Below are 14,532 nucleotides of genomic sequence, written 5' to 3' on the forward strand. Positions count from 1 at the left end.
TGCTCATCAGCCCACTGCCTCACACCGGTGTAGTAAGCGGTATGACTAATATGCAGCATATGTTGTTTGCTCTCTCATCCTCTCCAGAGGAAGCAGCATATGTGCCAGTGTGTCTTGTTTGATAGGATTTTCTGCTGCCTTTTTGAATAGAAGTGTTGCCCTGCACTGATGCTGGAGAAAGCAGCTCCAAACGGTGCAGACCCTGTGCTGAGGCGAAGATGGTGGGGTGTGGGACGGTGCTTAATTCTTGCAGCTGTTCGTTCCCCAGCCTCTGAAGAGTGGTAAAGTTTTGCCTGACATACAAGCAGGCTTTGCTCTGACCACATAGTGCTATCATGCAGTGAAATCATAACTGGGGTTCTCAGACCAGCACCTTTTGGCAATCACTATCTTTGCCTTAAGACAGAAAAAAATTAACCTTTTGAGCAAATCAGCAGGCTAGACATCAGGATAGCTAGAGAGCAGATTAAACATTTGGATGCACTTTCTGTGAGTTAGCTAGCAAGGCCCAGCCCCTTCTGCTGACGTCCTTCCTCTCTATCACACATCAGACTTTTCCCAGTGGAGCTGGAGAACAGGCTTCAATGAAAACTGCCTGTTTGCAGCTATATGGAGATTGCAGGCACCACAATCACTATTTCCTCTACCTGACCTGGAGCAGAAACTCCATCATCAGGATAGAAAGGTAGCCTTGTTGCCTAGCAAAGGTGGGATGATTTATCTCTGTCTCTAGATTGGTCCCTTTTCTTTGCTGCACAAGAGAATTGTTTTCAGACTTCCAAGGAGAATGAAGCCAGGCTAGAAATCACAGTGGATGTGTTAGAGCTGCTCTCCCAGGGAAGAGAAGGAGTCACAGGTTTTCTGTGCTTTTTGTTTCTGTGCAGCTCAGGACAATGGTTTTATCTGCCCCAATTATAGCCCTTGGGGCTACCTTAGGGACTGCAACTAGCATCCTTGCACTCTGCGGTCTCACCTGCTTCTGCAAATGCAAGCAACCTGGGAAAGGACTCTCAGAAAAGGACCAAGATGAGGACATGGAAAATACTAAGCCCAGTGTGCTTCAGCCAGCCCAACAAGTAAGACACGATCTCTTCTTTACTCTGTGATTTTTCTTTAAATGCAGAGGGTGGGAATGCAACTTCTCTGTTAGGCTACTCAGCATGTGATTTATACTGCTTATTTATCTGCTTACCGGGTTCAGGATCTAACAGCAGGTTAATGGGAGGAGGACTGAGGGGAGCACAGAGACGGGAGCTGGGCGACCCACAGAATTGCCAGAGCAGGAGACAGCTGCCACACTGCCAAAAAGAAAGCTGCTCATGGCAAAAATAGGGGAGGAGGACTGGAAATGCTGCTCAGCTGTCAAGCTAGATCACAAGGGAAATCATTTCCTGAGGAGAGAAGGCTGGACTTTACCAGGTGGCACGCAGCATTGTAAAGAGGAGATGACTCCTGCTGGGATCTCCTGTAACAGCTATTTCTCTGACTCTATTCACATTATCTTATGGTTCCTGCAGGATAGTTCCCTGTCAACAGCTGGTTTCTTGTGAAAATCATCCCTTCTCCTCCCTCTGCCCCTCTGATGAGGAATTAATTGTGTGTGAAGTTAAAATCAGGCATTGAAATGATAATAAAAATGCTACTGAGAATCTGGACTGTGAGGACCGGACAATCTCAGCACACTGAATTGCTTTTTTACTTACAGTAAGAACAATGCGATGTACCAGTAATATCAGGCATCCCCATGTGTCTTTCTGTCTTGTTATAATCCAAAAAATCCCCCGATTTATTTCTGAGCCTAATGAAAGAGAGAGCAATGGGAGTCATAGGACACTTTTGGTATGCTTATTATTGGAAGCTGTCATTCAAAGTCAAATTTTTGACTGATTTTTTTGGTTGACTATAGGCTTCAGCAGGAGCTATAGCACTGGGCAGTCTCTGAAAGTATTAGCTGTTGGCTGTTGCTTTTGGTGTTTTTATATGCCTAAATCCTTTTCGGTTTTATCTAGCCATTCAACCAAATGTTATGCCATAGCAGCCAAGTCCAAAGGCCAATGATCCACTGTATAAAAGTCTTTGTTTGCCTTTTAATTATCTGAGGTGCCTATTATTTTTGTATTATTAAGGAGTGTAGCGGGAGTCCTAATTGAACTTCTCTGTAATGCTTATAATTACATTTTCAGTCTCTCTCTTGATACTGCTCTTAGGCTCTCAGTAAAGAGCCCTGGCATCCTCATGCTCCTGTTGCAGTTTGTTCTGATGAAAGAAGACCAAGTCTACTAATTGTATTCATAAAAGCTGGCGCAGAATAGCATTACACTAGCTTCTATTTACTGGGGATGGGAGTAGGCTCCACTGGCCATGGCTGAACATCTGCACTGAGCTTAGGACTTCTCCAGAAATTGCTGCTAATTCTGAGCGTTCATCCACAAGCATGGCCAATACTGGTTTGCATTTGCCTAGGATAAATTTTACCTGCTATCTTCCTTGTCTTCTTCAATAGTTTTTGTCTATCTTCTTTGATAGTTTTGTCATGTCCTTTCCAGTCTCCTTTCTTGTTTAACCCATACAAGTGATTTGCCAACTCCTGTATAAAGTAGGATGTTGAGATTTTCCATATTTACTGTTAAAATGAATGAGAAATGTGTAACTTTGACAGTCATATCACTTTGCATAGCATTTTTTTCTAGCTGTTAGTGTCTGGGACAAAACTACCTACAGATAACTTCTCCACCAATCTTTTCCTACAAGAGATTTTTTGTTGTTCTTTTAGCTTGAAAAACTCTTAAATCTTTACCCTAATTCAGTCATTGTAACGGCCATTTTCTTTTACACAACCTTCTGGGAAATATTTTAGTAAAGTATTAATCCAGTCTGGAGCTTGTCCTTCAGGCTGTCACCTCTCTTGCATGACTGAAATAACTACTAAGTCACCATGAAGTCCAGTTAAGCCCTCAAGTCCAATTAAGCCTGCAGTACCCAGCATATCATAGGTTATGGTCCTCACAATATTTCTACACTTATCAAGTTTTGCCTTAACTTAATCCAGTGTTTGACCAATACAGAATCAAATTATTCAACCTACCCTCAGTGCATCACTCTTTCTTGAATGATTGTTGGCTTTCAGCATTGTAGACTTTCTAATTAGAAGCATGACTCCTAATGTTACTGTTTTGTTGTTTTGTCTTTTTTTTTTTTTTTTAAAGAAATTTGGTCATATTATAGCAGCCGAATGAACATTCTGTCAGAGAAAGTGCAAAATGTTCTTAGTTTGCATATTCTGTATGTTTAACAATTCTTTCCAATTAAAATAGTTTTGTTGCCAGGAACATGCATTCACTCTCCTGTCACTGATTCAGAATTACTCTATATTCCTTGAAGGAATGAAACTCAAATTGAGTTCTGAGCCTGTGTCTCAGTTTTATCATCTCTGTCTACGTTTATAAATTGTCCTGTCAGGACTTTTTTCCAACTGCATTAGTACACTGTATGTCCTAGTCAGTGTTTGGCATACTTAATTATTGAAGCCTGTCAGGGCCACTGATTCTGATAAACAGAGATGACAAAAGAAAGATGAAGCAAGACTGCATTTTATCCACTTGGCATGTCTCCCATGACACTGATGCTTGTATTTGCTATAGATAGAGGCTCCCCATGGACATGCCCTGCATATTTGAGAAGGAAGAGTTCAAACACAAAGATACATCTACAGAACAATTAATAAGTGCTGTAAATTTGCAAAGTGTCAGCAATGGGTGCAGATTAAACATGCCTAAACACATCCAGCAGTGGCAGCAATCTAGTGCATTGTCTGAGTGATGCTGGGCAGGCACCCAGAAGGGTTAGCTGGAGCCTCCTAGCTAATTTTGTTTTCTTCGCTTTCACACGTTTTATGCAGAACTATATGAGTTTTCCTTTATTTAAGATATCGCTGCTGATTTGCAAAGGGAACTTCCATAGGACATTGCTCTGTAACTAGATTAGTAGACAGCACTTGGGTACAGAGCTGGCAGCAAAGATAATAAACAGAAGCAGATGCAGTTGGAAGAGGGGGTGGGCTAGTCCCACTGTGCTTGCATATGTCTCTCATCTCTAATTCTGCAGAGCAGACAGACTAGAAGAATATTTAGACCCAGTGGAGCTCTTAGTCGCTGTGTGCTGATGGATTTCCTGACTAAATGTCTGGCTTTTAGTAAGTGGAGAAAAGATTATATTAACAATACCTCACATTTGTATAGTGTTTTTCATCCCAAAGGGTCCCAAAGTGCTTCATGCACACAGCTACCCAGGCATGCTGACCTGGTGTGATGCTCAGTGGCTAGTAGGAGAGCACGCTTATACAGAAGGTTTGGGAGAGAAAGAACAGCAGGCACTGGCTGCCATGGCAGGTACTTTGTGCATGTTAGGAGTCTTTGCAGAACAAAGATGACCTATTTTTTTTCAAGCTATTGTCTAGTTTTTCCTAACATATTTTGTTTGGTTGGTCTGTTTTAATTTTGAAGAATAGAAAACTGCATGTGAAACTTGGATGAGTAATTTCAAACTTCCTATGTATTTTAGTACTGATGAGGCTCACATCTCTAAAAGAGGGATCTCACTACATTTTTATTATAGACCAGCACTGCATGACTTACATAATATCTAAGCTCAGCTGAATGCTAGGTGGGGATCTGCACACAGTGAGGTGTTTCTTTTTCAACTCCTATTTCAGAGTCCTTGAAATTAGACAAGAAAATGCTGTTATGTAGTAGACTTCCTAAACACCAGTGTACTGGCTGTCTTGAGAAGATGGAGTCTCTGACCTAATTAGCTCTTCACCACTGCCAAGTCCATGTAACTGTAGTGCCATGGTCTCCATAAGCAGAGTATGACGAAAGAGCTACAGTCCAAGACCACTCTTTTTCTTCAGCTCTGTTTCTTAAGGAATAGGTATGCTCCCTCAGGACATCTGAACTGGGACCACAAAGTCCCAACACAGACAAGTGCCTCAGGGCACCATCTACATTCATTATTAACAGGAAACAATGAGACTAATGAAAAACTTTAATTACAATTACGAATGCCTCTTGGCTCTCCCTCACTCTAAACTTAATGCAGAATAGGTTGGCAGGCAGTGGGGTTGGAGTGAATCCCTCTGCACAGTAATCAACCCAAACGGCAGTTTTACTTCTCCTTTTTGTCTTCCATGCTTTCGAAACATTAATAGAATCTGATGAGAGGGTCAGAGTCATTTGCTAGTCAACTTTTGTTCTGTTGATGAATTCAAATATAAATGAATCAGGAATGATTTCAGTTGTGAGCAGAGGGGATTCTTTCCTGGGACGTAAAGAAAACATGACTGTTATATTCCACTGATATATTTTTCGTTGTTTGAGGAGAACATAATTCTTTGTGCCAGCCTTTGCCCAGTCTGCCTGGGCATTACACCATCTTTCAAGTTCTTCCATTGATACCATGGTCAGCAATCAGCAGGGAAATAAAATGTTAAGTAACTCAGACAAATCAAAATGTCAATCCCTGTATAATAAAGGAGAACTCTGTGTCTGAGGGTCAGGTGGGGCTCTGGTCCTTAGAAACAACAGGTGTTTCTTGCTGCAACCAAACATCTGTAGAGGAGTGACTCTGAAAGGACATACACCAAGTAGAATGGTAACAGATTTGGCAAGAACATCTGGGCAGCAGCTTCTCTAACCAAAGAAATAATGACAGTAAGAATGACCAAGGGCACCATATTTTCTCCCTTTGTCTCAGCTCATTTAACACTGAAAGAATCAGAAGAATTAGTGCAAAGTAATAAACAACGTTTTAATTTTCAGTTCAACATTAAGAAAACAGCAGAGCCAGTCCAGCCTCGACCACTCCTGAAGTTTCCCAACATTTATGGCCCCAAACCAGTGGTAACTTCGCCTGAAATTGTTAACTACACACAGTATTCCTTGAAGACAACAGAAGAACCAGTTACTGGAAAACATACTGTTTTGGATGAGAACAGGATGAAGATACAAGTCAATGAAGAGCTTTTTGTTCTCCCTCAAAACGGTAAGAACATTTGGTCTTCAGACTGGGTGTAGATCTGTAACACAGAGCATAATCAGAGCAGATCAGTAACAGAGCATAATGTGATTGTAATTAGAGAAATAAACACTGAAATGAAGAGATGGGGTGCTTTTCGCTCTCTTATCATGAACATTATGAGTTCTATTTTAAATATATGTGTTTACTAGAAAGTAATCATGGAGCACATCAGGACATTCAGATAACAAAGACATAATTGAAACTATTTTTTTTTTCCCTAAAAGTGCAAGAATTGCGCTCTTGTGTTGAAGAATCTGTCTCAATGGAAGCAGACATTTTGTAGAAAAACATGTATTTAGAGTAAAGTTTTAGTGAGAGCAGTTGCCACAGTATGGGTGGAATACTTGGCTAAAACCAGGCAGAATTGCTCCTCCAGAAGAAATGCTAGCTGTCCAGCAACTGTCCCTGTCAGGAACATCAGCAGCATTGGTTCAAATTTGTACTTTAGTTTCCTTGCTTCTTTACTTCCACCAGTTCTGTGAGATGGTCTTGGTTTGTTGTAATGTGAAGTGAAACCAAAGGCTGACACCTAAGACCTTTTTGCCAAACAGAATTCTTGTTTTCCAGCCAGCCCAAATGGTAGCATGCCAAAGCCTGGAACATAAGATTCCTGGAGCATACAAAAAAATGCAATGTTAATTATATACATCTGGCAGCAAGTCTGGGTTGCTTCCATACTGATTTTTACCTTCACAGCTGTCTTTTTAACAGCATAATTGACTCTTATGGTTACCATGTTACCACATTAATGAAACCTTACTGAAGATTTGCCAGAGGCACAATGCCATCTGTCATGATTTTTTTTTAGAGCATTTATTTTTTAAAATTGCTTGAGATTATATTTTTGTCCTTCGGGGAAGAGGATTGCCACATGCATCCCTACACCCTGAGACTTATGAGTATGCAAAATCAAGGAGTACTATGGGAAGCAGCTGCATTAGAGGAAAAGACTGTCTGAGCCACATCCTTCAGTGTCAGGAAGAATATTACAGGGTGGAGAGCCTGAAGGATGATTGCTGCGTGCAGGATAAAGCTTTACATAAGTGTGTTGGTGTAAGAGCCTCTCTGCACTGGTAATGGCACAAGTTTACTTCCTTCTGTGCCTGATTTCATAGCTCAAGTATTGCTGAAATTAAGCCAGATTTGTTGCATTCTCCTTTTGGTACCACATTGAACAGATACGGACCATGGATGAGACTTTTAGGAGGAAATGTGCTGGTCTCATTATTGTTGTCTGTGTGAGTCAGGACCGACCTTGCAGACAATAGATTTTGATGCCAAAAAGCTGTGGCTTCCCTTTTGGTCTTGCCATTTGCTTTATTTCAGTATGAAATACGTAGCCAGCTTCAAAAATCACATGTGGAGGAACTGCCTCAAAGCTTCCCAAGCTCATGATCTTTAACCTGGTTAAGTGCTATCTGAATAAATGTCATATTGGCCTTCTGCATGACAAAGACTGCAGAGTTAAATTAAAAAAAAAAAGTTATAGAGGCCTGAATTAATGCAGAGAAGAACACAAGATGCAATTCAGCAATGTGTGTAACAAAACAAACAACAAACCTAAACGAAACAGTATAAAACGATAGTGTAGATAAAAACAAACAAACAAAATATATAAAACAAGAGTGTAGTTTAAGCACCTTGACTTAGGCACAAGGTAAAAGAGCAAATCTGTGAAGCAACGTAGAGCACACAATGGTGAAGAGAGCAGGAAGCTTGTCCGGGTGCTGTAGAAGACCTGAAAGTGTGAGAAGAGAGAGCAAGAAGGAGATTCGGTGAGGGAAGAAGAAGGAACAGAAGTGATATTCCTGCATACAAAGTGCAGGCATAGTAAGACATTTAGAAGAGTTGAGTCCAGACATGGTGCGTTTGTCCTTCTTGGAAGGTGAAGACTTGCTTGCTAATGGGGTTACTTCAGTTTCAGGTGTGGTAAAAGATGTGTGTGTCACAGAGCACTTGAACCCCGAGAGGGCAGCCAGCTGTAACCAGGTCCCTGAACTGCGCTACTCCCTCACATACGATCAAGAAAAAGCTGAGCTGCGTGTGGCCCTTCTGGAAGGTAAGGGGCTGAGTTCTGCTACTAGTGATTCTCTGTCTGGAAGGTACAAGACACCTTCTGATTTTATAGAGAGTTCCCCTCCCACATTAAAATCAACATATTTCCCCAGAACCGCTGGATGTTTCATTGGCAGCTGCATTTGCAGAATAGAAATACCTAGAGATGTCAGTGCTCGAATGAATGTGCAGGGCATGGCTTGGGAGCAATCTGTTGCACAGCTCAGAAGCAGAAGCCAGGAACCAGGATGGACTCCTCTAGTCCCAGCCCTGGTACAAAGCAACCTCTTATTTAATTTTTACTTTGGGGATAGGGGAGGGGATCTGCTATCTCCTTCCTCTCTGTGACTTCTTATCTTCAACATGACCCACTCCCTACTGCCTCTTGCTCAGGCCAAGTTAGAAGGTGAGTTGTAGACACCAGACTTACCCTGTAGGCCCCTGAGGAAGAAGGTTCCTCTGGCACCGCCTGGCCAGGCGGCTGGGCTCTGCGGCACTCTCTGAAGTAGAGACTGACAACCGTAACAGCTTCTCTGCTCAGGGCTGGAGCATCATTGGTTCCTCTGGGAAAGTAAAATAAGCTGACTGAATAATTCATGCACAGTGCAGATCTCTGTGGAAGCCTAATCAAATCACACCCTCTGAAGTGAGAATTGAATGGGTGCTAAACGGCGGCTGCTGCTGTGGGCCGACTGGAGCAGCAATCCCTCCCACAGCCTCTGCTGCCCTGCAGGGTGGATGCCCTGGGCTGCCGGCATGGCCCTTCTGCAAGCCTGCTCCTCCCTGGGTGCCCCAGTGCCACTCAAGCTGTGTCTGCTCTGCTCCCCAGCTCCTCTCCCCCAGAAATCAGGGGACTACAGTTTTCCGTGGGGCCTGGCAGCTCGGGAACAGCTCTCCTCAGACTGACTGCAGCAGGGACTTCAGTTTTGCCCACGGAGTCCTGCTGTTCCATGACCCCTCTAGGGAAGGAGTGCTCCTCTTGCTGCACAGAAGGCAGTGTAATTCTCTTGATGCAGAAGAGGAGCATAAAATGCCATTCTCATTCTAGACTTTTCAACATAAAAGGGATATAAAAATAGGGATCAATGTCTCTTGACACAGATCTTTTGGGCTGTGGGGTGGCTTCTGAAGGAGTTATTTGCCAGAGGTTGGACAAGCAGAATGTAATAACCCTTAGGCATATCCCGCCCTGGCCTGCAGGTGTGGATGTGTGCCAGGAGAGAGCTCTCTCCCATCTCTGATGCCTATGAGTGACAATGCTGCTTCTAAACCTTTTTAAGAAGCTTTCTTTTTGTGCCAAGGTAAAGGTAAATGAGAGCTCCCTGTCCCTGTGCCATGCTGTGTCTCATCTCATTGCTGCTCTGCATCTTCAACAGAGCATGTTTCTTTGAACTCAGGCGATGGTCTCCCAAACACCAACAGCATCCTTCTGCAGCGACAGAAGGACAAAGACATTGTGCAGCATGAGGAAAACACCACAGCACGAACTCATGGCTTAGTCTGCTCTGTGCAAGCAGGAACTGGAGTCAGTGTCTATGTGGCTGTTTTATTTTATGGCTCTTATGAAATAAGCAATTTAGCCACCAATATTTATGGGCTGTCTTTTATGAGAGGTCCTTAAAGTCAATCCTTCCTTTCCAGCTATGCATGGCAGAATGAGCGGTGACCAGGATGCTGGCTGCCATTGCTACATACTGGGCACACTGGTGAGCAAGTCTGGCATTGCTGAAGCCCAGACAGAGCTGAAGAAGAAGGTGCTTCACACCCTCTGGGAGGAGGTCTTGCGGTTCCCATTAACCGAGGAGGAGATGCCAGAGGGGACACTGACTCTCACCCTGAGAAACTGCGACAAGTTCTCCAGACACAGCATTGTGGGGGAACTCAAACTGAGCCTTGCTGACATAGAGGACTCCTTTGGGATGGCCCAGTGGGAAAGGCTAAAGATGCCAGAGAAGGTATGGACTAAGTCTGTGTTGGTAGACCAGAAACTCCTTTTTTTTTTGGAAAAAAACCTCCAAAACTCTCCAAAAAAAAAACAGTGGTTTTTTTTGGAGAAGAGAAGCCCTCTTCCAAAACAGCTGCATGTCCTTGGGTGGGTGGCTCTGTTCATTTGGGCCCAGGTTTGGCCTGGTGATGTGACTGCAGAAGTCACTTAGCACTGCTATGTGTTGACTTCACCATTTCAGAAAGCAATCAAAAGCCCATCAACCCAGTCCCTGCATCTACAACTCCCAGCATGTGTGCCAAAGCTCTCTTTCCCCCTCCCTCAATTACATGACAATCTGACACTGATATCTGCAATTCAAAGTCTATGTTTAGAAGATACGTGAGTTTCTGTGTGTTAATGATGCAGGGACTGTGGTAGCAAAAGTTCAGCGACCAGACTGTGCCTACACTGCAGGAAGGAGGGACTCTGCCGCGCTGGGTGGGGTAGGGTACATGGTAGCAATTGAGTGAGCCCTTAGCTATTCAAGTGAAACACATTGATGGGACCAAAATGCTGAACTGAAGACAAGGAGCCGTTGCTCCTCAGTACAATCAGCCCAGCAGCGCTATTTTTTCTGGCTGATGTCAAAATATCACCCATTGCATTGTATTTTTTTAATTATTATTATTATTTTTTTTTGGTGGGCGTTGTTGTTTTGTTTCATTTTTTGTTTTTATGACAAAACTTATCTTTCTTTTGTTATCCACATCTTCCCAGTCACACAGACAGGGAAAATAGGGGAAGATTCCAACAGTATTTGAAGTATGTACAGGGAGTGCCTCATTTGTATTAACATTTTACAAGCAAATTTCCTCAGGAACCTTTTCCCTGCTGTAAACTAGATTATTCTAGCAGCAGCAATATGCTTAACAACATAGCAGCAGGACACTGCTATTGTTGCTTATAGTACATGGCTACAAACAGCTACCTACTGTACTCTGGTATGGCACAAGGTGAGTGATGCAAAATAACGCTAGTGTTGTTGCTAACCCTGCTATAATAAATTATTGCTTGTCACCATTGGGGGTGAGAGCTCTCCACTGAGCTGGTCATAGTCACAGAGTAGATTGTTTCTGATTTCCAATGTTGCTAATTTATCTGATCACCACTTGAATGCTAATAGAGCCGCCTATTCTGAAAAAAAAACTCTGGCAGAGAAAGGGGCAGAAGAAATAAATGGGTGGTCTGAATCAGTTTCATAAAGCAGAAGGCTAAATAGGTACCTAATAGCTGTAAATTGAACTGAGACCCCAGATTGTTGCTTCAAAAAAAGATGTCCAAAAAAAACCCTATTCCAATATAAGCCATAATAATTTTAATTCCCAGACCAAGATAGACAGAGCTCTCTCTGATCCCTAATCTACTGTAGTATCTGCTTTGTAAACAATACCCAAGAAGCAGCCAGTCCACAGCAATGGTCACTTTTCACTCGTACACCTGACAGAGTCCTGACATACTGGGTACTCTGGGACACACAGAAACAGGACAACACTCATTGCTTCTCCAGGCTGACAGCACAAGGTTACCACTAACAGTACTGCTGAACAGTGCCCCAGTTTGAGCTGAGGATGTGCAGTGGAAGCTGAATTTGCGTCATCTGGGACCTGAGAGAGCCAACCGTTGCACAGATAGCTTATATACAGATCCTGAATCATTCATTGAGAACCAGAGCGGGAGGGAGTGAGGAAGAGCTGATCAAAAAAGAGCAGCTATTTTTGACAGCATCCATCTAGGAACAAAGTTACTGGTCTTTGTTTAAAGTCTGACATTTCCTTGAAAAGCTGTGTGCTGCAGAATTTTTATTCCTAGCCTCCCGGTAATTCTCCCACACAAGGAAGAGCTCAGAGGGAAGCTTACAGCTAACCAGGTAGTGCAATTAGTATTCAGGAATTCATGGAGTGCTGTGAGCAATGCAAAACATAGATGCTGCAGACTGATATCCTTATCTTGTCTTCCTTCCCTCCCAGTGCTTTGCTAATGACAGTGATGATAGCGGCTGCTTGCATAGCACCTTCCCTTTTGTGAGTTCATGGTGCCTTGCACATGTAATTCACCGATGACCCCCTGATGCCTGTTATCCTCAGTGCACAGAAAGGAAGACTGAAGCTCTGGCAGTTGTGTGAATTCGCTAGGCTGTAGCACAAAGTGCTGGTTATGAATTTACAAGGGAAAAAACAAACAAACACAACAGAAAGAGTGAGAAGGAAAGGTACCCGTGGCTCAGTCTCTTCATGCAAAACTCCAGCAGAAACCAACCATTACAGGTTTTGGTTTCATATGGATACAGGCTGGTCAAGAACTTGATCAGAACATAAGAGGCTAAAAAGCCATAAGCACAACATGTGATGTGTGTGTACAATGTGTGTGTACAACATGTGTGTGTACACGTGTGCATTCACACCTGCCACCCTCTCTCTACCTCTCAACCTTTACTGTATCTATCTGTGCCTGGAGGTAAAGGAACCTTATTATAGCCAAGAGCTATAGAGTGAGACCTGGTGAGATACAGGGCGGATGCATAAGCAAAAAAAAAACAGTTTATAACTTGACTTAAACTGTGTTTTTGTATTGAGGTGGTATTTGGATTGGTCCCTCCATGTACAAACACCTATTCTGTTGTCGTGGACACACAGCCACTTAAATCTGCCTCTGCTTTTGTGTTTCTTTTTCTTAGATTCACTTGCATTTAGGACAGGATTTCTGTAAGTGAAACACATACAAGCCTTTCCTTGCTACCTGAGTGTATGAAGGAAGATTTACTTGTGCTGATTGGGGATTGAATTTCAGGCTTCCCTGCTAATGGCCTCCCACCTGATTTGTGCAGGACAAATAAATCATTCAAAGCAGACACTGAGGACAGCTATGCTTTCTGGAGACTCAATCAGCTCACAGGGAGCGTACAGGGGGCCTGTCCTTGCCTGTTGCAAGAAACCCGGTGAAAACTTAATTTGAAATATTTATGGCTCACTTAAAACGGCAAGTGGAGAGCACAGAAATGGCCTGGAGAAGGGCTGTCTGCCCTAAAGCTTGTAGATCACGCTAAGGAGTCCAAAGGGAGTCTATTGAATTGACATTGGCTTTCTGTGACTCTTCTGGGTTGTTAACCACACACTAAAACAGATTTCTGTCACAAGCTTGCACTCACCAAGAGAGCAGCCATTCCCTTTCGCCCCTCGCCACAGGCCCGCAGCTTCTCCTCATCCAGCTCCTGCCAGGCCGCAGCGCTGCTTTCCTAGGCGAGGTCAGGTCCTGGCGCGATCGTTTCCCTCCTGCTCTGCCTACGGGGATACTTGTGCAGAGTGAGAGACGGGAGGAAAGGTCAGGAGGCTAAGAGGCCAATTGCTGATGGGAGGAAAGGAATAAAAGGACAGAACAAGCAAGCAAACAAACAAAACCCACTGCCAACAAAAAAAACACCACCAAACAAACAAAACAAAACAAAACAAAACAAAAAAACAACCACCACCACCACCACCAACAACAACAAACAAAGCATGGTCTCCTGGAGTGAATGCTTGATTGTTCAGAGCATTTGACCCGGAGGAAATCCCACCTGGGCAGCAGGGCTGTTCACAGGCTGAGGGAGGACAGGCCAGGAAGGAAAGGTAAAACTGACAGAGGGCTTTAGGTTGGCTGTTGTTTTTTCTAATACCAGATAAGGGTTAAAGAAGGTTCAACACTGGCTCCAGAGTATGGCTGTGTGGCACAATCTAAGGTATTGCTTGGCAGTTAGTTAGTGGAACCTGCCGCCATGTCTGGTCAGAACCCCCTCACACAAATGACAAGCGAATTATGAAAAGCAGTAATGGAAGTAGGGGATATAAATAAAGGACAGCTATATAGTTTCTCTTAAAACAAGTATCCACCTATTTGCACACAGTTCAGCCCCAAATTCTTTTCTTCTTACTAAATATGACACTAAAAGTAGCTGTAGGGAAGCAGTTGCTTTCCAGCAGCAGAAGAAAGAAGTAACCCATGTGAGCTGGGCCTTATGAGTGAAGGAACCGTCTCAGACATGTTTCCTGGTTTATTCTCACCCCTTTTAATTTTAAAGACTCCTGTAGAGAGACAACTTGGTCAGTCTATGACCTTACACCCATCCCCTTGTACTATTCAGTTTTCCTAATGTTATGGCCCAGATTGTATCAAAAATTAACCCTTCCTGTATCTTCATTTCCAGGAGCCATCTACAGGCCATGGAGAGGTTCTGCTGTCTGTCAGCTACCTGCCGGCAGCTAACCGCCTGCTTGTGGTGATTATTAAGGCTAAAAATCTCCATTCCAAGCAGCTGAAAGATCTACTTGGAAATGGTGAGTGGAATAGTGAGTGGAACAGCACTAAACAGAGATTATTGTTTCTGCTGTGCCTAGAAAGAAAGTGGGGAGGATGGTATTTGGCAGAAAAAATATATTTGG

At 43.3% G+C, this 14,532-nt stretch overlaps 1 protein-coding gene across 3 annotated transcripts in view; it reads left to right on the forward strand.

Annotated features, from left to right (window-relative positions):
- The first annotated feature begins 220 nt into the window (after positions 1–220).
- The window catches only part of SYT13 (synaptotagmin 13), a 28,562-nt gene continuing 14,250 nt past the window's right edge, over positions 221–14,532 (forward strand). The window contains exons 1-6 of one of the 3 annotated variants that reach the window (XM_080592578.1): positions 221–685; positions 885–1,076; positions 5,817–6,039; positions 7,994–8,134; positions 9,772–10,085; positions 14,298–14,427. In XM_080592578.1, the coding sequence (XP_080448704.1) occupies positions 894–1,076; positions 5,817–6,039; positions 7,994–8,134; positions 9,772–10,085; positions 14,298–14,427 (991 nt within the window). In that variant the 5' untranslated portion in view covers positions 221–685; positions 885–893. Of the gene's footprint in view, positions 1,077–5,816; positions 6,040–7,993; positions 8,135–9,771; positions 10,086–14,297; positions 14,428–14,532 lie in introns of all 3 variants that reach the window. The other 2 variants (XM_080592577.1, XM_080592579.1) reach the window with 2 other exon arrangements.

The sequence above is a fragment of the Anser brachyrhynchus genome (genome assembly GCF_964034855.1).
Source record: "Anser brachyrhynchus genome assembly, chromosome: 5".
In the NCBI taxonomy this organism is placed as follows: domain Eukaryota; kingdom Metazoa; phylum Chordata; class Aves; order Anseriformes; family Anatidae; genus Anser; species Anser brachyrhynchus.